This window comes from Rhinopithecus bieti, unplaced genomic scaffold (genome assembly GCF_001698545.2).
Source record: "Rhinopithecus bieti isolate Rb0 unplaced genomic scaffold, ASM169854v2 scaffold_5478, whole genome shotgun sequence".
NCBI lineage: Eukaryota > Metazoa > Chordata > Mammalia > Primates > Cercopithecidae > Rhinopithecus > Rhinopithecus bieti.
In genome coordinates, this window is record NW_016805008.1 from 2,397,496 (window position 1) to 2,421,245 (window position 23,750).

At 39.1% G+C, this 23,750-nt stretch overlaps 1 protein-coding gene across 1 annotated transcript in view; it reads right to left on the reverse strand.

Annotated features, from left to right (window-relative positions):
- MORC1 (MORC family CW-type zinc finger 1) overlaps nucleotides 1-23,750 on the reverse strand; it is a 183,569-nt gene that overhangs the window by 149,941 nt on the left and 9,878 nt on the right. Inside the window, 5 exon segments of the mRNA XM_017870879.1 lie at nucleotides 8,623-8,728; nucleotides 10,103-10,262; nucleotides 14,569-14,677; nucleotides 15,618-15,708; nucleotides 19,368-19,436. Of these exon segments, the coding sequence (XP_017726368.1) occupies nucleotides 8,623-8,728; nucleotides 10,103-10,262; nucleotides 14,569-14,677; nucleotides 15,618-15,708; nucleotides 19,368-19,436 (535 nt within the window).

Below are 23,750 nucleotides of genomic sequence, written 5' to 3' on the forward strand. Positions count from 1 at the left end.
GGGGGGTGGCGGTGTGGGTGTGTGTATGTGTGTCTGTGTGTGTGTGTGTGTGTGTGTGTGTGTAAGACCTCAAAAGCAAAAGTAATTAAAACAAAATAGACAAATGGCATTACATCAAGCTAAAAAGTTTCTGCAAAGCAAAGAAGACAATCAACGAAGTGATGAGACTACCCACAGAATAGGAGAAAATATTTGCAAACTATCCATCTGACAGAGGACTAATATCCAGAATATATAAGAAGCTCAAACAACTCAATGGCAAAATACCAAATAATCTAATTTTAAAATGGGCAGAAGATCTGATTAAACATTTCTCAAAAGATAACATACAAATAGCCAAAGGTATATGGAAAAATGCTCAACATCACTAATCATCAGAGAAATGTAAACCAAAACCACAATGAGATATCATCTTGCCCCAATTAAAATGGCTTTTCTCAAAAAGACAGGGAATAACCAATACTAGTGAGGATGTGGAGAAAGGGGAACCCTCGGATGCTGTTGGTAGGAATGTAAATCAGTACAGCCATTTTGGAGAATAGTATGGAGGCTCCTCAAAAAACTAAAAATAGAACTACTATATGATCCAGCAATTCCATTACTGGAAAGACACTGAACCTATCAAAGAGATATCTGTATTCCCTTGTTTATTGCAGCACTATTCACAATACACAAAATATGGAATCAACCTAAGTGCCATAGTGGACGAATGCATAAAGAAATGTTGTACATATACACAAAAGAACACTATTCAGCCATAAGAAAGTATGAAATCCTGTCATTGTAGCAACATGGATTGAACTGGAGGTCATTATGTTAAGTGAAATAAGCCAAGCACAGAATGACTAATATAACATGTTCTCACTCATGTGTAGGAGCTAAAAAAGTGGATCTCATTAAGATGGAGAGTCGACTGGTAGTTACCAGAGGCAAGGTAATAAGGTGGGGATGAAGACAGGTTGATTTAATGGGATGAAATATACAGTTAAACAGAAGAAATAAGACCTACTGTTCAACAGATCAATAGTGTAACTGTAGTTAACAATCATCTATGGTACATTTCAAAATAGCTAGAAGAGAATAATTAGAAGGTTTGTAGCATAAAGAAAAGAAATATTTAAGGGGATGAATATCCCAATTACCTCTATTTTAACTTTACAAATTATACAAATGTATCATGTACCCTGAAAATATGTACATCTATAATCTACCAATATACTTTTTTAAAGTTTTTTTAAGTCAAGTTGATGGAGAAAGAAGGAGGTGCATGTAATTCATAAAGGATAATAATTTGTAGTGATGCACTGGTAGATTTCTATCAAACCTGATGGACTGTGTTCATGTCCTGGTTATCATATTGTACTTTGGTTTTGCAAAATACCACCACTGGGGAAAATTACAACCACTTAACCCAGGAATATTATTTCTGAGAATCAATAGTAAATAAACACTTGTCTAAGTATCTAACAATGTAAGTATAAAGACTGACATTGTTCTCAAAAGTGAAAAATTAAAATCAACCTGAATGCCCATCAATAGAGAACTACTGAGGTACAGGTAGACCATCCCTTATCTGAAATGCCTGGGACCAGATATGTTTCAAATTTCTAATTTTTTTCAGATTTTGGTAAAATATCAACATTTGGAACATCTGGGTGAAAGGTACATGGGAATTTTCTGTATTATCTTTAAAACTCTGAAAAGTCAAATTTTTTCAAAAACTTTAAAAGGGTAAGTTAAATCTAGTATAAAGTGACAGATAATAAATATCTGGAAGACAGATTTAAATCCCAACGAGCATAATAATTTCTACAGTAGAAGAGAGATTGGGGGAGCTGAGGTGGAGAATGAGGACGCACTTTTATATCGCTTTACCTATTTATGAAAGTTTAAATATTTTTCAATGAGTTAATATTTGTAATACTAATTGAAGCTCCTCCCTTCATTCCCACTCCATCCTCTGCCCCCAAAATTAATGCCTCTTGAACAGGTGCTGAACCACTTGGCAAACAACAAGGGAGAGTGAGGTATATGGGAAGTAAAGAGAACTATTGCTTGGCAATCAGGCAAGAGAAAGAAATAAAGGGCATCCAAATAGGAAGAGAGGAAGCCAAACTACATGTGTTTGCAAACGACATGATTCTGTATCTAGAAAACCCCATAGTCTCAGCCCAAAAGCTCCTTTGGCTAATAAACAACCTCAGCAAAGTTGCAGATACAAAATCAATGTACAAAAGTCACTAACATTCTTATACATTAACAACAGCCAAGCTGAGAGTCAAATCAGGAAGGCAATCTCATTCACAACTGCTACAAAAAGAATAAAATACCTAGATATACGCCTAACCAGGGAGGTGAAAGATTACCACAAGGAGAATTACAAAACACTGCTCAAATAAATCAGAGAAGACACAAACAAATGGAAAAACATCGCATGCTCCTGTATAGGAAGAATCAATATCATTAAAATGACCTTACTGCCCAAAGCAATTTACAGATTCAATGCTATTCCTGTCAAACTACCAATGACATTCTTCACAGAACTAGAAAAAAATTATCTTAAAATTCATATGGAACCAAAAGAGCCTGAATAGCCAAAGCAATCCTAAGCAAAAAGAACAAAGCTGGAGGTACCACATTACCCAACTTCAAATTATACTAAAGGGGTACAGTAACCAAAACAGCATGGTACTGGTACAAAAACAGACACATAGGCCAAAGAAAGAGAATAGAGAGCCCAGAAATAAGGCTGCACACCTACAACCATCTGATCATCAACAAAGCTGATAAAATGAAGCAATGGGAAAAGATTCCCTATTCAATAAATGGTGCTGGGATAACTGGCTAGCTATGTGTAGAAGATTGAAGCAGGACCCCTTCCTTACACTACATACAAAAATTAACTCAGGATGAATTAAAGACTTAAATGTAAAAGCTAAAACTATAAAAACCCTGGAAGACAACCTAGGTAATACCATCCTGGACATAGGAATGGGCACAGATTTCACGACAAAACACCAAAAGCCATTACAACAAAAGCAAAAATTGACAAGTGGGATCTAATTAAACTAAAGAGCTTCTGCACAGCAAAAGAAACTATCAACAAAGTAAACAGACAACCTACAGGGTGGGAGAAAGTATTTGGAAACTATGCATCTGACAAAGGTCTAATATTGAGCATCTATAAGGAACTTAGACTTACAAGAGAAAAAGAAACAACTCATTAAAAAATCAGCAAAGGACATGAACATTTTTCAAAAGCAGACATACATACAGTCAACAAGCATATAAAAAAAGCTCAATTATTACTGATCATTAGAGAAATGCAAATCAAAACCTACCATCTCACATCAGTCAGAATGGCTATTATTAAAATGTCGAAAAATTACAAATGCTGGAGAGGCTGCAGAGAAAAGGGAATACTTACACACTGTTAGTGGGAGTGTACTAGTTCAACCATTGTGGAAAGCAGTATGGCAATTCCTCAACGAGCTAAAAAGTAGAACTACCATTCAACTCAGGAACCCCATTACTGGGTATATACCCAGAGTAATAAAAGCATTCTGTCATAAAGACACATGCATGCAAATGTTCACCGTAGCACTATTTACTATATCACAACAGCCAAGATATGGAACCTAAATGTCCATGAATGACAGATTGAATAAAGAAAATGTGGTACATATATCATGGAATACTATGCCACCATAAAAAAGAACGAGATCATGTCTTTTGCAGCAATGTGGATAGAACTGGAGGCTATTATCTTTAGCAAACTAACACAGGAACAGAAAACTAAATACTGCATGTTCTCACAAGTGCAAGCTAAATAATGAGAACACATGGACACACTGAAGGAAACAACAGACACTGGGGTCTTGAGCATGGAGGGTGGGAGGAGGGAAAGGAGCAGAAAAGGTAACTGTTGGCTATTAGGCTTAATACCTGAGTGATGAAATAGTCTGTAAAACAAACCTCTGTGACACAAATTTACCTACATAACAAACCTACATGTGTACCCCGAACCTAAACTAAAAGTCTAAAAGAAAAGTAATGCTTGGATCCAATTCAGTGACACATCTTACATGTAATTTTAAAATCCAAATTCAGATTCCATCCTGGTATCCACATAAAGAGGTCTATGTCCTGTGAATGAAGTAAGATCTCTATGTAAGGAATGCCAAAGTAGAATCACAGTCCTAGAGATTTCGCAGATGAGAATCCATACTAACCACATAGGTGGTCATGATGGGCAGTGACTCATTTTAAAACCCTCCACTAGCCTGTTATCTTCTGTAGCCACTCAATAAAGGACTTCTGAAAATGATTCTAAACTTTAATCATCTGTATGACTGTCAATGAAGCTTACTAAAAGCCACCAATAAGATGGAGGGAAAGAATTAACTAAAGATTTTGTTTTGCACATGGACTATTTAAGGAGGAAAAAATATAACTTAATGGAAGAAAACATCTACAAAAGTTTGAGATGTGGGATTTGGGTCCAGAGTTCCAAAAAATTACCACCACATAAATTAGTAAACACACCTAGCCCAGCCCTGAAGAAACATCTTGTTTTCTGTCATTAGTCCACTTTCATTTTCTTCAGTGTTCAGTATTACTGGCATTATCCCCACCCTTTGTTTCAAACTCTTGATTTTCTTTTGATTTTTTACAAAGTTATTTTTTGTATCTTCTTCGCTTTCAGGAAACACTGCCTAAGTTTATGGCAACATATAAATTTAAGATAATTTTTACCCTGCAAATTCAACTCACTTTCTGCATATAACCCTGGAACCTGTATCTGTCTGATTCCCTGGCACTCTCCATAAATCATATTCACAATTTCAAAATTCAATTTGACATTTCACACATAAAATGCAGACTTGTGTATCACATGCATTCTGAAATTCTGATGACTGCTGTCTATTCGAAATTTTTTTTAAATTTAAGTGGAAATAGGTCACCTTTAAACTGACATTGCCAAACCACAGGCCACCACTGACCATGTGCTTGAACATCACTTCTACTGAAATTCTCTTGACGTGACTGTCATATTGAAAGGAGACCCTGCCACTGGTCTGATTACTGCTGTTAGTGCCTCAGCCCAAAGCAGAATGATAAAAGGTTTTGAATCCTATGTTTAAAATTAATGTCAAAGTTGGGCACAGTGACACACACCTGTAATCCCAGCACTTTGGGAGGCCAAGGTGGGCGGATTACCTGAGGTTAGGAGTTTGAGACCAGCCTGAGCAACATGATGAAACCCCATTTCTACCAAAAATTCCAAAAAATCAGCCTGGAGTGGTGGCACATGCCTGTAATCCCAGCTACTTGGGAGGGTGAGGTGGGAGAATCACTTGAACCCAGGAGGCAGAAGTTGCAGTGAGCTGAAATACCACCACTGCACTCCAGCCTCAGCAACAAGAGTGAAACTCTGTCTCAAAAAAACAAAACAAAAACAAACAAACAAACAAAAAACCATGATGTCAAATATTCACAAGAACTATATGAAATACATAATGCCAAAACTCTTCCCTGAGGCCAATAAAGCTTGAAAGTTTGAATTTTCATATTCCTATACAGAAAATTAAATTATTTTCAGAATCAGCAGCACTCTCTATCTAAGACCAAACCTGGAAATTACATAGTTTCAAGATTTGAAAATTGTTTTGGACAGCTGTAGAATCCTACCCAGCAGAGATAAGGAAATACGATAATCACCAGGAAAAGAAATGGTAAAAAATGTGTCATATAAATTGCACCGGATTAGAGGTTCAAGTATCAGAGGCCATAAATGAAAGAGGACTCAAAAAAAAGATCCACCTTGGACCAGAACTAATCCTTTAGGACTAAGAATTAATGTCTTTTCTAGTCTCTTACTGAAGAGTAATTGGGTGTTAATGTTAAAACCCACGGGACCACACCATTGTCCATAACCTTGTGTGGCAAACTATGTACCATTTTTTAACAAGTTAAAATACATGTATGTTGGCCAGGTGTGGCGGCTTATGCCTGTAAACCCAGCACTTTGGGAGCCCAAGGCGGGTAGATCACCTGAAGTCAGAAGTTCAAGACCAGCCTGGCCAACAAGGTGAAACCCTGTCTCTACTAAAATACAAAAAAATTAGCCAGGCAGGGTGGTGCATGCCTATAATCCCAGCTACTTGGGAGGCTGAGGGATGAGAATTGCTTAAACCCACGAGGCGGAGGTTGCAGTGAGCCAAGATAGCACCACTGCACTCCAGCCTGGGCAACAGGATGAGACTCTACCTTAAAAAAAAAAAAAGAGAGAAAAAATGTATGTTCTAAGTTTAAAGGGAGCTTGGGAGTGATGGGGAGGAAACAGTAGGTCAAAATCAATAATGAAGTGGAATTAAGGGCAAATCTTTTACAGAAGAAAACTACAGAGTCACTGCTACCCCGAGGAGGTGGGGAATGGTGATGCTGTCCCTTCTTGTTATCATCACAGTACTCGTGTCAGAGGCCATGAAATGTACAGCATCCTTGGTTCAGAAATTATGAATCCTCTTTACACTGATTCCTCCTTATAAATCCCAGCCCTGTCTTTAAAGGCTTTTCTTGTGATTAAACTAAAACAAAATTTTGCTGAAAACAAATTAGAAAATCCAGTGTGATCTATGTGCCAAAGTGAAAGTGTACATGTTTTAGGTCTCATTCATTTTCTTTATTTTATAATTAACTGCCTAAATGGCTAGAGAAGCTCTGGCTTCATTACACAACCTGGAAACAGCAAGAACATCTTTCCAAAGATGTAGCTGTCAAATTATCCCTCTAATAATGTATTGTTTTCTAATGCCAGTGTAGAAATGCCAAGGCACTCTGACACATAACTGTTTCAAAATGCTTTTAAATAGCATGGAATATCGGTTTTGGAACCAGCTGGCAACTAGAAGGGCAGAGGCAGCAGGAAAAGGGAAGACAGTAATGGAGATGCTGATAATTCTGGGACTCCTTTCTGACACTGGTATATTAATGCTGGCACAGGGGTTCCCAGCATTTGTGGAACAGCCATTAGCCTGAATATTTTTTTCCAAAAAAAAAAAAAGCCCTCCATTTCTGTGTAGATTAGGAATTCCACATGTTAGAATATGAGAAAAAACATACATCAGAAATAAGGAGAGAAGATCACCTAAAAGTGTGTTATCAAATAGTTATTTGCTAACTGTGGAAATTTCTAAATTTCACCTCATTGGGAAAAGCAAAAGAAGTTCTCTGTAACCTGACACATCTACGTGGGTCTTAACACCTTAGTCTAAAACCATATGGTAGCTACTTGGCCACCTGTGGCTATTGGGCATCAGTCCAAATTCATATGTGCTATATGTTGCAAAACATACACTGGATTCAAAGACTTTGTATTAAAAAAAAGAATGTAAAATATCATCAATATTTTTCAGCAACAGAGCTAGACTCTGTCTCAAAAAAAATCATCAATATTTTTCATACTGAAATTTAAATGACAATATTTTAGATATATTGGATTAAATAAAACCATTATCAAAATGAATTTAACCTATTCTTTTTACTTTTCTTTTTTTTTTTTTTTTTTTTTTTTGAGGCAGAGTCTCGCTCTATCGCCCAGGCTGGAGTGCAAGTGGCCGGATCTCAGCTCACTGCAAGCTCCGCCTCCCGCGTTTACGCCATTCTCCTGCCTCAGCCTCCCGAGTAGCTGGGACTACAGGCGCCCGCCACCTCGCCCGGCTAGTTTTTTCTTAGTATTTTTTAGTAGAGACGGGGTTTCACCGTGTTAGCCAGGATGGTCTCGATCTCCTGACCTTGTGATCCACCCGTCTCGGCCTCCTAAAGTGCTGGGATTACAGGCTTGAGCCACCGTGCCCGGCCTCTTTTTACTTTTCTTAAGGTGGCTATACTAGAAAATTTAAGATTAAATTTGTCCCTTATTGTGGCTCTCATTATATTTCTATTGTACAACACTGAAATACAAAATAAATCGCCCTGGATTAAATTACCTTTACAATCTCTTCTAGCTGCAGTGTTCTGAGACTAAAAAACTGCAGGCTCAAGCTAAGTTTTAAGTAAAAATGTTATTTTAGAGAAACCTAGCTTTTGTCACTATTTCATTCTTTCTCCACACTTTTTCATGCAGAAAATAACAATAAAATTGCCATTTGGTCATATTCCTTTTTGCTTCACACTCTCCTGATGTCTGTCCATTTTTAATGATCTAATGAGTAATAAACTCTGCAGGTTTTTTTCAGTTTTAATATCTATAAATTAGGAGTCAAGGTATTAGAACGTTTTAGAAGTCTTATATTCCAGTGGTCCCTAAACATGCTGGCACCTCTGAATCATCTGGGGAACATTTGAAAAAGACTGATTCCTAGGCTTGATATCTGGACATTCTGACTTAGTAGGTCAAAATGAGGCCCCAGATCCTGTACTTCTCAAGAAACATCCCAGGTCACTCTGAGGCTTGAAGTTTGGAAACCACTGGTCTAGCCCAACTTTATCAGTAACTAGGATAAGATGAACTGTCCCAGTGCTAAAGCCCAGCGACCTCAGACCTGGAGCCAGGACGCAGGGCTCCTAACTCTAGCTCACCACCATTGTTGAAAAACATTCCGTCAAACACACACATACTCCTCCAGAGCTCCAGCCATCAGTATATCCTCTTTGTCAGTTTTAACATCCAACTCTGGTTCTCCATTAAGCAGAAGCTTCAAGTTATAAATAACCAGCAAAGTACCTGGTAGAAAAAATAGATGTTTGACTTGTCAGTATTTTAAATACACTAAGTGCTAGTCATTGTGCTATCATCTCATCTATGGAACTGAATCTGTTATAAAATTTTCTTTTGTACTTCAGGAAATAGTATGTTTGGCTAAGTCTTTGGCTAAACCAAGATATGTCTTATAGCAAGTTTCACTCCCTGCCAAAGAGTGCTGAGTTTCTACAGTATGGTGCCTCTTATTACTATTCAATTCATTACAAGACTTTCAATGTGGATTTTTAAACTTTGGCACTTTTTTCATAATTTGCATTATGAAATTTGTTAAGAGCCTGAGCCAAGCTTGTGTTATAGGTAAAGCTCTCATTGGTAGTACTAAATTTAACACATATAAAACAAAGAAGGGTTTTAAATATTGTACAAATAAGAAGTATTGTTTTCATACACTATAGCAGGTGTTAGTAAATTTTTTCCGCAAAGGGCCAGACAGTAAATATATCTGGCTTTGCAGGCCATACGGTCTCTGTTGCAACTATTCACAATGCAGCTCTGCCAATGAAGCATGAAAACAGCAACGGATAACACATAAATGAATGAGTGTGGTTGCGTTCCAATAAAACTTGATTTACAAGAACAGGTAGGGGGCCACATTTGACCCAAGACCATAATTTGCTGACCCCTGCTCCAAGGCACGGTTAACAAAAAAGTCCAAATTATTTCCAGTTGATTATGATACAAAGTCAAACAGGATCATCAGAGAAATTAAGAGGACAACTAATTATACTTTTTGATAGTTTTAAACACAAGGGAGAATAGCATAGTAGCTAAGAACATGGGCTTTCAAGCCTAAATGTCTGTGTCTAAATCCTGGATCAACTGCGTCAGTAGACACAGTGCATTCGACATGTTACAGAAAGTTGGTGGAAGTGGAAAGAATGAGGGAAAAGATCTGTTAATCTGGAGAAGAATATCTGCAATGTTTTTGCTAACTCTTTGCCACAGAGACATGAATTCATTACTTCATAAGTTGCTAACTCTCTTACATACCTGTTACCACCCTCTCAAATGATGCAATAAGTGTCTCCTAACTTTGCCATCTAGTGCAGCGACTGTGGAGTCCCTGTGGTCATAGCCTGTATCATCCTCTTCTCACCCAGTTTCACCAAGCTCATGCAAGTACACATCCTTCTCCCAGGGTCAGGGATTTACAATAATTTATGTTTGGATGCTCTTAAGACAAAGCTCACATGGATAAAATAAATGACTGTCCCCACTGTGAATCCACATGAGATTATAAGAGCAAAAAAAAAAAGAAAACATATGTACAGTGTCTTTCATAAGACACTGAAAACAAATACTTCCCTCAAATTGTCAGAGTTTTGATGATCTTACCACATTTTCCATAGATCACATCAAACTGCTGCATCAATTCTGCTTCAGTTTTAAATGGTGAGTATTTGTAAATTATAGATAATTCCATTGCGAATTTCTGGGGGTCATCTGTGACAGATTCTCTGGTTCTTATTAACCATGAGGGCATTGGAACTACAACCTATTAAAAAAAAAACATCAATTTATTATAAAATACACAAAAAACATTATTCTTTTGTCTTATCTATTTCATTCCACTCTTCATCTAGACAAATTACAAAACACTTGAGTTAAAAGTTCATTTTCCTCCTATAATCTAGTTGTATAAGAGACACATAACAAATGTGTATAGACAGGATTGTATTTTAAAATACTCCATTGTGGAATATGGGAACAGATGGAGTGTACTTCAACTCCCTCTTGAAGGGTAGAATGGCAGAGGAAACAACAGAATCAGCATTTTAAAAGTTGAAAAGCAGATGACAGCACACGCAAGAAAAGCAATCTAAAACCCAAGCCAGAAAGAAGAGCCAGCCTGATTTGCAGTTCAGAATTCCTACGGTGAAATGCTCAGGGACTGATGGCAGGAGTTAACTCTAGAGTTGGGGTAGGGGGAGAGGAGAACTAGAAGTAGCATCTACATCCCCATCTGGTTCCTCCTCAGCCCCCAGGGTCTGGATATTTATTCTCTGGAAAGAGTAGAACAATGGATTTCTAGACTGGAAGACATACCAGGCACTGTTGTTGGGGGCACCTTACTGAGATTAGATAGACTGAATGAAAGTACACTTCGCAGATGCTGAGAACCTCAGATCTCCTCTCCCATTTGTCTCCCAGAAGCTGACAGGTAGGCCTGGAGGCAGAAGACTAGGAGTCTTTCTCGAAAAATCTGACCAACCCAGAAGGAAAGATGCAAAGACAGTTACATTAAGGATTCCCCAAAAAAAAAAGCTCAGTTAGATCACATGATTGTGACAGTCACAGCAGCCAGGCCCCACTCAGTTCTCAGAGCTCCCACTCAGCATTTTATTGTACTAATCTTTAAAGTATTCAGGAGTAATGGCCATCTAAGAAAAGCCTCTAATATGATAATAGAGAACAAACAATTAAAAACAAAGCAACTCAGTGAAAACAGAAACCATAAAAAGAAGATGAAAATTTCAACAGGGCAAAAATCAATTACTGTTAATATCTTCAGAGTTGTAAGAGAGAATACTGTATCCATGAAACAAGAATGAGATATCCTTGAAAAAGAAACATTCAGCGAATAAGAAAGAGTTCTTGGAAATTAAGAATACGATTACAGAAAAAAATTCAGTGAAAGTATCAGAGGCATTTGAATCAGAGTGACTCCATCTTGAACAGGGGCTGGGTCAAATAAGGCTGAGTCCTACCGGGCTGCATTTCCATTTTAGGCATTCTTAAGTCACAGGATGGGATAGGAGGTGGGCACAAGATACAGGTCACAAAGACCCTGCTGACCCAGATTCACTCAGAAGCTGGTCAAATCCCGCCAAAACCAAGATGGTGACCTCTGGTCATCCTCACTGCTCATTATATGCTAATTATAATGTATCAGCACGCTAACAGGCATTCCCACCAGTGCCATGACAGTTTACAAGAGCCATGGGAAGGTCAGGAAGTTGCCCTTTATGGTCTACAAATGGGAGGAAACCTCAGTTCCTGGAATTGCCCACCCCATTCCTGGAAAACTCATGAGTAATTAACCCCTTGTTTAGCACACATAATCAAGAAGTAACTATTAGTATACTCAGTTGAGCAGCCCAGGCCACTGTTCAGCCTATGTAGTTGTCATTCTCTTATTCCTTTACTTTTTTCTTAATAAGCTTGCTTTCACTTCACTCCATGAACTCGCCTTGAATTCCTTCTTGCACAAGGTCCAAGAACTCTCTCGGAGTCTGGATCAGATCCCTTTCTGGTAACAAAAGGGTTCAAAAATAAATATCAGAACATCTCCCAGAAAATAAAACAAAAATATAAAACTCAGAAAACAGGAAAGAAAGGCTAAGAAAATTAGAGAACCATTTCCAGAATACAATAGCTAAAAAACAGGAGTTACAAAAGAATAGAAAAGAGAATATGAATAAAAGAAAATCATCAGTTATTACAAGAAATTATTATCCCAGAATTGAAGAATATGAGTTTCCAAATCAAAAAGACCCAACAAGTGACCAGCACAATGGATGTGAATAGGCCACGCAAAGGCAAAACATTGAAATCAGCATACTGGGACAAAGAAGATTCTTTTGACCTTCAAAGAGTAAAGGCAAAAAACAAACACATAAAAAAACAAAAAACAAAAAAAAGAATGGGTCACATATAAGATTAAGTAATTAAATGGCTTGAGACTTCTCAATAACAACACTAGAAATTAGATAATGAAGCAAAACCTTTGAAACCCTGAAGGAAAATAAATTCCAACCTAGAAATAATATCAAGCCCAACTACCATTAAGTGTTAGGGTAGAATAAAAACCTTTTAATGCATGTGAGGTCTCCAGATATTTTGCCCCCTATGTTCCCTTGCTCATGAAGTCACTGGAGAACATGCTGTACCAAGAAGAGAGAGCAAGCTACAGAAGAAGACATGGTATCTAGGATCTCAGAGATGACACAGAAGAGAGGGGAAGGGAATCACCAAGATGATGGCAAGGGCAGATCCCAGGATGGCAGCTGAACACTGCCATGGAAGCAGGAGTATGAGCTGTAGCACAGGAGAAAGCCCCAAGCAGACTTTATCAGGACAATGGAACTGAGAGGACAGCACTTTGAGACTGGGGTTAACAGAGTGACGTGAACACAGAAAACCAAGCAAATATTCAGTGATAGTAATACACATAAAAAACTAAGCAGTCAATTATTAATCTTAGGGGAAATAGTTGTACATGAAAAAGAAAAATAATAGTTGATGACTTGGTATAAGATGAACAGTGTTTATAAAGTCTTATAAAGTAAATACTGAATACTGTCATAACTAAAATTACAATAAACCTATGTTGAGGGTGGGGGATGAGAAGACTGTGATTATGATAGAAGCAGAGAAAAAAGGTAGGTAAATCCTCTCTTATAGTGGGAGGTTAATAGATAATGCCTAGATAAAATCAGGAAGTAGCAATACAAGCATGCTATTTAGAGATACGCAGGTAAATATCAAAAGAACAGGCCACTTATTTTTATTTTTATTTTTTTGAGACAGGATCTCACTATGTTGCTCAGGCTGGGCTCAAACTACTGAGCTCAAGTGATCCTCCCTGTTCAGCCTCCCAAGTAGCGGGGACTACAGATGCACTCCACCATGCCTAGCTAGAACTTGTTAATATTGTTGCAAGAGGTTGTCTCTGTGGAAGTAGAAATGGGAAGTAGTTGCTGTTAGTTTTTTTTTTAAAAAAAGGGAATGGCCCATTTTAAGAAAGCTGTAAGTAAAGGTTAGCCCAATTTTCCATGCCCTTTACACACATAACATGCAACATAAATGCTTAAAGCATCACTTTTTCTCATGTCAGGTTCCCACACGGCTTACTCCTTTTTACCTGCAGACTGCTCCTGTCACCCAGCCCCACCCACTGGCAGTCTCATAGTCCTACACCGTCCATCCCAACTCCATATGCATCTCCAGGTCTGAGACTTGTTGGGGCCATTACTGTCCAGTACCAGCTTGTCCAGTTGCAAGTTGTCCTCTCTCCATAAAACCTTCATTGGCCACTCGAGGCCCTCTAATCTCTCCATCCATATCATCGCTTTTGATAATCTGGTAACAGCAGCCACACAGACTCATTGAGGAGCATTCTTTTTAAATTCCCTCACTTTTTAATCCAATTCATACATGTCTACCTTATTTTGTGATAAAGCTGAAGACTCTTAGATGGCCATATGATCTTCTGCTTCTTTTCTACTTTCATAGAGTCTATCCAGTACCAGGCAGAGAGTAGTTCCTCAACATGTATTTGTTGTATTGAATTATAACTGATAGTCATACTAATAAAACTCAGGCACTGGTTCAGCAAATGGATCCAGAGGCAGCAAAGGCCTCTGGATCAGCAAATGGAGTTGAAATTATGGTCACCAGAATTACAGTTTTAAGTCTATTTTGCATTCAATTTCTTTACATTTTGTATTCCAAGTCTTTGACTCCAATATTTTATTTATTTTTAAAATGACAATCCATCTATGGCACATACGGTGGAAAGATTTTCAGGTTTCTTCTAAAAGCTCATCATGTCTAAGGGAGCCTCTTCTTTTGGGAGATTTGAGCACATGGATAATGAAAATGAAGTTCTCAGGAAAGGGTCAAGAGGACAGGCCTTTGATGTCCTCAGAATGTCTTGATACCTTCTCTCCATTTCCCAAACATATTCCTAAGTTTCTAAATCATATCAGAAACAACCCACCACAAGACTTCACCTCCTGAGAGAGTAAATGAAAGCAACATCATTGCTATGGGAACAGAAGGAAAACCTCAACTCTTACCTCACTAAGACTTTCTTCTTCACAGAACGTCTGAGAAAAAAACACACAGGTCATCGTTTCTTCCTTCTTCGTAAAAAGAATAAAGTCTTTTCCAATTCTCATGGACCCACTATATTAAAAATGAAGAACATCACGTTTTACATCTCATATACTAAAAAGGAAACAGGCAGGCTGTTACCACTGTGTACTGTAATAGGATGTTCTTTCCAACACTGTTCTGTTGACCCGTCATCAAGAGGGTACAATTTTTTTTTTTTTCAAAGTAAAGCAGAAGAATTTGAACTAAGCCAGCTCCACACTTTTGCTTGCGATTTGGCTGCTGGGGAAAGGGTCCATTCAGGGCTCCAAAGAACAATCATCTGTCTCAGGCAGGAGTCGTACCAGTGAGCCTCATGTCCTCACCTTTCAATGCAGCACACTAAAAAAATGAGCTGCAGACACAGCACCTAGGTTAAAATATGCTTTGAGAAACAACAGAACATAGAGATGCAACAAAGCCCTAAAGTCCAGGGGTACTGCTTCAGGGATCTCTGAAAGAGGATTTATCTTATTATTTGGGAGAATTAACTTAAAATGCTGTAAAGATAAAAGTCAGTTACGGGCTGGGCATGGTGACTCACGTAATCCCAGCATTTTGGGAGGCTGAGACGGGCTGATTACTTGAGGTCAGGAGTTCGAGACCAGCCTGGCCAACATGGTGAAACCCTGTCTCTACAAAAATACAAAAATAAGCTGGGCATGGTGGCTCACGCCTGTAGTCCCAGCTGCTCAGTAGGCTGAGGCAGGAGAATCGCTTGAACCAGGGAGGTGGAAGTTGCCGTGAGCCGAGATCATGCCACTGCACTCCAGCCTGGGTGACACAGTGAGAACCTGCCTCAAAAAAAAAAGCCAGTTTTGTATATGGAGATTATAACACAAAGTAGGTCCCCTGCCTCAAGTTTATATTCTTTTCAAAGCTTTACACGCCTGCATCATTCTGTGTAAACTCCTTTATAAACAGTGTTCCCAGTATCAATAATACATGTCTTAAGGGAAAAAAAGATTCTCACCTTTTAAGACCATTGCCGTATTGCCCTATGAACTTCAAGGTTGACAGCCGTTTTTTGGATCGTCCAAAGTAAATGATGTCTGAAGCTTCCTCTGTAATTGACAGTGACTTTTAAGGTGGTTAGGAAGACTCTTTGACCCTGGCCTGAGGCCCAGTTGTCAGGATCTCACATTCCTCAGAACATCAGGGCAAATCCCTAGCTCCAGAGACAAGGATTTTCATCAGGATCCATAGTCTCTGACAAGGGTCCTAATGGTATCACAGTCAGCCCAAGGTACCGTGGGCTCCACATTCACAGACTCAACTAATCTCGGACTGAAAATATTCAGAAAAAAATAAGTTGTATCTGGACTGACCATGTACATACTTTTTTTTTTTTTGGTCATTATTCTCTAAACTATAAAGTTTTACAATTATTTAATAGCATTTACACTGCACTGGGTATTATAAGGAACCTGGAGAAGATTTAAAGTATACAGGAGGATGTATATAGGTTATATGGAAATACCGTGCCATTTTCTTTCCACAGCTTTTGGTATCCTAGAAAGGTCCTGGAATCAATATCCTACAGATACCGAGAAACAACTGTATACTGAAAGAGATGAGACAGACCTAACCATGTGGCCTTAGCTAGAGTTTAAAAGTCTGAGCCTTAATTTCCATGTTCTGGAAGAGGGAACTACTTAAATACTTACATCACAGTGTTGCTGATGAAGATAAATGAAACAAATTAAATGAGATGATGTATTTGTGAAATCCTGAACACAAAACTTGGCACTTGGTGGGTGTTACCAAATTATAAGTGTTGTAATTATTTGTACCACTAGTGATTTCCCCACAAATTTAACCCTTAACCAGGCCCATGTGAGACTAAGAGGGGCAGGATGGCCTCTGCTCTGATACCACCTGGGAAAGAAGGCTAATCATTTCAGACGTTCCAAGTCATTCTCCTGACCTCTCCATGTGTTCTGGAATTCTACACAGTAATCCTTTGGACTTCAGAATATATAAATAGCAACCTCCAGGACCAAGAATGTTCTTCTTGTTGGCCTACCTGAATACATGCTGAAGAATTGTCCTGAGGACCCTGTGTCAGTCTGGGTACAGACATGCTATAGTTCAGAGGCACATGGTATGAGGTGTGTAGAAGCCACCAAACACTCTGCTTCTCTGAAACTAACTGGACCTTCTATGATGTGTTCCTATGAGGGGTTAGGCATTAGGTGAGGATATCCATAATGACAACATTAGCTAGTTCTTATTGATTGTTTAGTATGTGCTAGGTACTATGTTGTAAACTTACATGCACAGTTTATTTAAATTTATAACAAAACAAGAAAGGTATTATTATTATTATGACCTGCATGTCACAGATGAGCAAATGTAAGCCTAAGGAGTTTAAAAAACCTGCCCAACGTCACAGAGTTGATAGACGGTACAGCTACGATTATAACCCAAAGCTGTAAGTCTTGATACAGACATAGTAGAGCTCTGAACCAAATCCCATGTGTTCATTACACACTACATGAACTCACATGCATGGTTAACAGGTTCTGAGCATGGGAATAAACCACTGAACAGGCCAGGCATGGCTCCTGCCTTGGACAACATTATGTTGTGGTAGGAGAAACAGATTGAAAGTAAACTAATAAACAAGATCATTTCTGACTGAGAGTATTAAGTGAAGAAAACAAAACCAGGGTAAAGGGATAGAGAATTAACAGGAATGTGGCCTGCAAACAAAATGATCAGGGAAGCCCAATGCCAGATGGTTAACATGAGATGGATTCAAATGATGAGGGGCCAGCCATGTGCGGGTGGAATGTTCTAAGCGAGGAAGTGAGAAGAACAAGAAAAGGCCAAAGAGATGCATAGAGCCAAATAATGTAAGGCCCTTGGAAGAGATGCTGAGAGTACAAATTGTATTAAGTAATAGAAAACCACTGAGGGTTTTCAACAGGAAAATAATATGATAAAACGTACATTAAAAGAAAGAAAATCACTCAGGATGCTGTGTGGGGAATGGACTGTAGAGGGGCAAGACTAGAGAATTTTTTAAAAACCCAGAGGCCGGGCGCGGTGGCTCACACCTGTAATCCCAGAACTTTGGGAGGCCGAGGCTGGTGGATCACGAGGTCAGGAGATTGAGACCATCCTGGCGAACACGGTGAAACCCCGTCTCTACTGAAAATACAAAAAAAGTAGCCGGGCGTGGTGGCGGGCGCCTGTAGTCCCAGCTTCTAGGGAGGCTGAGGCAGGAGAATGGCGTTAACCCGGGAGGTGGCGGGGCTTGCACTGAGTGGAGATCACGCCACTGCGCTTCAGCCTGGGCCACAGAGCGAGACTCTGTCTCAAAAAAAAAAAAAAAACCCCCAGAAAGTACTGTAGTCATTTTCTACGGGTCCAGATTGATGTAGCTCCCTTTGAACAAGGGATAGATTCTACTTTTAGTCATCTTCCTTCTCCTTTATTACTACTTGATGCTACTATGTAACTAAAGTGTGAGTTCCTTCTGAAGGTCTGAATATTCATCATTTGTCTGTGTTTCTAACATTTTTTTCATGACCCATATAAAAAGAGTTGCTTCTTTTCATAAGGAATTCCCTTAGAATATATCACATATATTGTGCCATTTATTTTAGGAATTCAAAAGCAAGAACTTAACATTCAGGCTAGAAGTGAAAAATCACTTTTTTCAGCATGGGTTTTTGTTGTTGTTGATGCTGTTGTTGTTGTTGTTACAAACTCTTCCTTCTCCTTTAGTTAAACACTAAAAGACCAAGAATACTTTTAATCAAAATGACCCGGAAAAATCAAAATTATCTGAAGTCAAAACAAAACTGAGTGAAATAGTCTTTCTAAACTTGCTAATAAATACTCTTCAACTATTCAGACCAAGGGGAAACTTCAGAGCCGAAATCACATATTTGCCATGTCTCATATTCTCAGCTTCTAACAGAAAATCAATATCTGAGCATATTGACGCATCCTTTCCTCGGTTGTGGAACAGACCACGGCAGTTCCATATCACTTGAACTCTCTCACCATTTTTAAAATCTAGTGGTCAAAAACCCTAGTTTGTGGAACACACCGTGTTTAAAGATTTCAGGAAAACAATATCTAAAACAGCCCAATGCCCTCAGATGGAATCACATTTCAATTTCACAGCACACAGACACTGTGTGCCCATAATGTGCTAGCTTTGTGCTAACCTTGAACACACAAAGATAAGTCATGCAATATATTGTAGATGTATTCCTTATGATGGGAACATTCATTTGAAGCAACTAAATTTTCCAAAATGTGGAGGAAAAAACAAGGCTAAAAGCAAGGAGAGGTAACCTCTACCTCAAGGGTAAGCAAAATTAAAAATAGCCTAAAGGCACAGGAAATGGCCTGGGGCTCTCCCAAGCAATACCTAAAGGGTGAGCTAAAAACAATCTCCAGTCCATTCAGTGACTATTTGTTTTCCATTCATTCCCAGATGCTTATTTCCTACAATCAGTAACATTTGCCTTTCATTTTTCTGACAATATTTACATACATTTACTTTTTGTCTTGGTTTAGATGTTACAATAGATTTACTCTGCCAGCTGGGATACTTAAAAGTTCAACAAAAGTCTGGGGCTTATTTCCCTTAATAGCTCCATACCTGTTTTTGCATAGATAGCTCAATTTATTTTTATTCATTTTGTAGGTTTTCAGACTGTTTCCTTTAACAGCCAGTTAGGTATCTAGATAATTAACTTACCAGGGCTCATGCCACATCCATCATCCAGGAAACACAACATGAAGCCCCCCTGCAGGTTTTCATTATCCACTGTAAGAAAAAAGTAGTTATTACTAATAAATATCGGGCTAATTTGTTAGTCAGAAAGTCATGCTGCTAGAATAATTACTCGTCTTCCTCCAATGCAGCCATGGAGTGACGGAGTTATGGCACAAAGATGGAGCCCAGAGTGGAGTCTTGGCTACAGCTTCACAAGAAACTGCAGGGGAAAAAACAATCATGCTTTAACATAAAGGCTTTAAATTAACATAAAAAATACATGTGAAAAAATTATGTATACAGCAAGACATGTTCTGCTCTGGAACTGGACTAGTCCTTTAAACGTCAGGCATTTCCTCTCTGTGGGGAGGGAAAAAGGTAGATGGTGTAGTGACCCCAGGATCCTTCGCTCCAACTGACCAACCTTTGTGCCCTTCCATCAAGGCACAATTATAAAATAAATCTAGGCCATTCTTATTAAATCCATCAGGCTCCCTTCTAAGTAGTTAATTCCCATAAGAGCCATTTGTGAGTGTTTCTTCATGGGAACAAATACTTAACCTCTTGAAGACGCATTTAATCTTTGAAAATGGCTAAGCTATTTGAAATCAATTTTGATGATTTAAAGATATCATTAAACTACATAATATAATCTTTGGTTTACAAAAATGTTGGAGGTAGGCTGGGTGTGGCGACTCATGCCTGTAATCCCAGATCTTTGGGAGGCCAAGGCAAGAGGATCACTTGAGGCCGGGGGCTCAAAACCAGCCTGCCCAAGGTAGTAAGACTTTGACGCTAAAATAAATAAATAAATAAAGTTAAAGGTGCAACTAAAACTATTGAGACTAATTTTAGTGCCCAGTTTGTAAACCGGCCCTGAAAATAATTTCAGTAGTTGGACATATGAGTTCTAGTACATTTCTCTTTCTTAAATGACAGTGTTATAAAGGAATAATTTATGCATAATAAACTGCACATGTTTAAAGTGCACAGTTTGACAAATTTTAACACACACGTGTGGAATCATAACCACAATCACAGCAGCGAACATATCCACACCTCAAATGTTTCCTTCTGACCCTTTGTAAACCCTCCCTTAGGACCCTTTCATGTCCCATCACCTTCACCTTTCCCTCAAGCAATCACTGATAAGCTTTCTATCCCCATAGATTCATTTCCAGCACATTTATTAAGTCAACTTCTCTGTTCAAAAGTCACTTAGAGACTGGATGTGGCAGCTCAAGCCTGTAATCCCAGCACTTTGGGAGGCCAAGGACGGAGGATGGCCCAGGAGTTCAACACCAGCCTGGCCAACATAGTGAGACCTTATGGCCACTAAAAATTAAAAATAAAAAAAAAATAGGCTGGGCACAGTGGCTCATGCCTGTAATCCCAGCACTTTGGGAGGCCGAGGTGGGCAGATCACAAGGTCAACAGATTGAGACCATCCTGGCCAACATGGTGAAACCCCATCTCTACTAAAAATACAAAAATTAGCTGGGTATGGTGGTGTGTGCCTGTAGTCCCAGCTACTCTGGAGGCTGAGGCAGGAGAATCACTTGAACCCGGGAGGCGGAGGTTGCAGTGAGCCAAGATCGCACCACTGTACTCCAGCCTGGGTGACAGAGCGAGACTCCACCTCAAAAAAAATAGCCAGGCATGGTGGCACATGCCTGTAGCCTTGGCTACTTGGGAGGCTGGAACAGGAGAATCACTTGAGCCTATACTTTAAGTTTGCAGTGAGCTTTGATCACGCCACTGCACTCCAGCCTGGGCAACAGAGAGAGACCCTGTCTCAAAAAAAAAACAAAACAAAAAGGCCACCTAGAATTAATATTTTAAAAAGTAAGTAAGTTTCAAGAAAGGCCATGAATACATACTTATGAAACATACTTAATCTTTCTGGGTTTATAATTTCATGGTGATGTGCCCACTTCTAATTCCCCCTTCTCTCTCTAATTTAATTCTTTGTCTGTAAACGTTTAGGACCTGGCCTACCATTTCATTTTCCCAGTTTCTTCTCTCTACCTAGTCCTCTGGTCTGCTTACCTCAACTTCCGTGTCAGGACATTCCTCCTCTTCCCCTTTAAGGTATTTGTTCTGTTTAGTCCTCCCTCTGAGGTTGATATTTCCTCACTGTTCAATGACGGGAATCCAACTCTGTTGAGTTCTCTGCATAAGGCAGTAGCTCTCAATCTTGGTTGCACATTGAAATCAACTAGAGATATTCTAATGTAACTGGTCTTGGATAAGGTTCAGAAATTGGTATTTTCTTGTAAAATCTCCCTTGGTTATTGTAATGTTCATCCAGGATTGGGAACCACCTGACTGGAAACCAGGTTCAGCCTCAGGCAGCTCTGCACAGCCGCCACAGCTGATTTGCACTTCTTTGTAAATATTTCTCCTGAAAGGAGCTTGCAGAAAGAAAGGTATTCCTTCAGTAAATGGCTGGGAAAGACCAAAGATTCCTAGCAGACATATACTACAGTACTTTCCTTTTTTGTAAATCCATATTAGGAATTGGAGACAAACAAGTACAGCCTCTAAATTTAATACTCCCCATTATCCACTCTGAAACCTGGCCTTGTTTATTTCAATTCCTTAAAACTGTGAATTTGAATTTCAGGTATATTTTATCACCTGTTACTTACATACGTCCAAAACAAAACAAACACCTCCTCCTATGTTAGACTTTCTCCTCCTTCTTGTTTCCTGTTCAATAAATGGCATCACCCTGCCCCTAAGCTTCAGTTGTCCAAATCAAAACCTCAGGATCATCATCATGTTCTCCATCTCCTCACCCCACACATGGGCAACTAACCTGGTCCTCTCGATTTCACTGCCTTAATGACTCCCATTTGACCACTTTCTCTATCCCCAGTATACTGTCTGGTTTCAGGAAACCACCATCTCTTTTCTGGATCACAACAGCTCCCTACCTTCTTGCTCTCCCTACAGTCATAGGGTGCAGCCAGTCTTTCCATCAGTTGTGTATTTCACTGCTCTCCTGCTTAAAACCTCTCCATGGCTTCCCACTGCTCTCAGGATAAAATCCAACCACCTAATAAATCTTTTTTGTCCTCCATGACCTGGCCCTCTGGATAACTCTCCAAGCTCATTTCTTGTCTTCCCCTCACTTGCCCATACTGCCACCTTCCACTCCCGCACAAATACTCCCCTTGAACAAATCTTCAACATCTCAAACATTTTTTTCTACATTGTCTCCATATTCCAGTTGCTGCACATAATGCCCTTCCACCCTTTCCATGCTTCACTCAGCAGGTGAATGCCTATTTTCTCTTTCAATTAGTTCATATCAGACTTCTTTTAGGAAGCCTTTCCTAATCCTTCCATGTCATTAGTGCCCATAATTAATGTCCCTTTTATCTCTGTTTTCCCACTTTTGTAGTATATTAAAATACCTGTTCATATATCTATTTGTCTTTTGGACCAATGGTTCCTACACTTTTTTGGAACACAGTACCCTCGGAGATATGAGGAAAGCTATGGGCCCTCTACCCACCAAAGTACAGCTACATACTGTATTTTTCATGGGCTCCACACTAAAATGCCAGTTCCTTAAGAGTGTAAACCCAGCACCTAGCCCAGTGCCTGGCATTTAGTAAGCACTAAAAAAAAGTACCGAATGCATATCCATGTTTACTGGAACTAATACACACAAACGTATAAAACACCACAGTGAAACATATTTCATTTGAATTGTACAGCCTGCAAATTAATTACTTGACAGAAATGTAAGATTGACAAGAATTCAAGACTACAGTAAATAATTTGAAAAGTAGTCCAATCTTAGATTAACTTTGTATCCCCAGAATAATTCTATGTATTGATGCATAAGCATTGTCCCTGCCTTTTTTATCCATTTTTTTTAAGAAGATCAGTTTGCTACGCTGATAGCCATATGAGGGCTTGCCTCAATAAAAAATGAATAGGTAAACCAATAAAAACATGAATAGGTCATTTTAAGCCAAACTGAACTATAAGTTCAGTTTTTTGCCAAATATACATAAACACAAAAAAGAAGGAAGTGCCAGCCAGGCGTGGTGGCTCACGCCTGTAATCCAGCACTCTGGGAGGCTAAGACAGAGGGAATCACTTGAGGTCAGGAGTTTGAGACCAGCCTGACCAACATGATGAAACTCCATCTCTACTAAAAATACACAAATTGGCCGGGTGTGGGCCTATAATCCCAGCTACTCGAAAGGCTAAGGCAGGAGAATTGCTTGAACCTGGGAAGCGGAGGTTGCAATGAGCCGAGCCGAGATGGTGCCACTGCACTCCAGTCCGGGCAACAGAGTGAGCCTCCATCTCAAAAAAAAAAAAAAAAAAAAAAAAAAGGGCCCC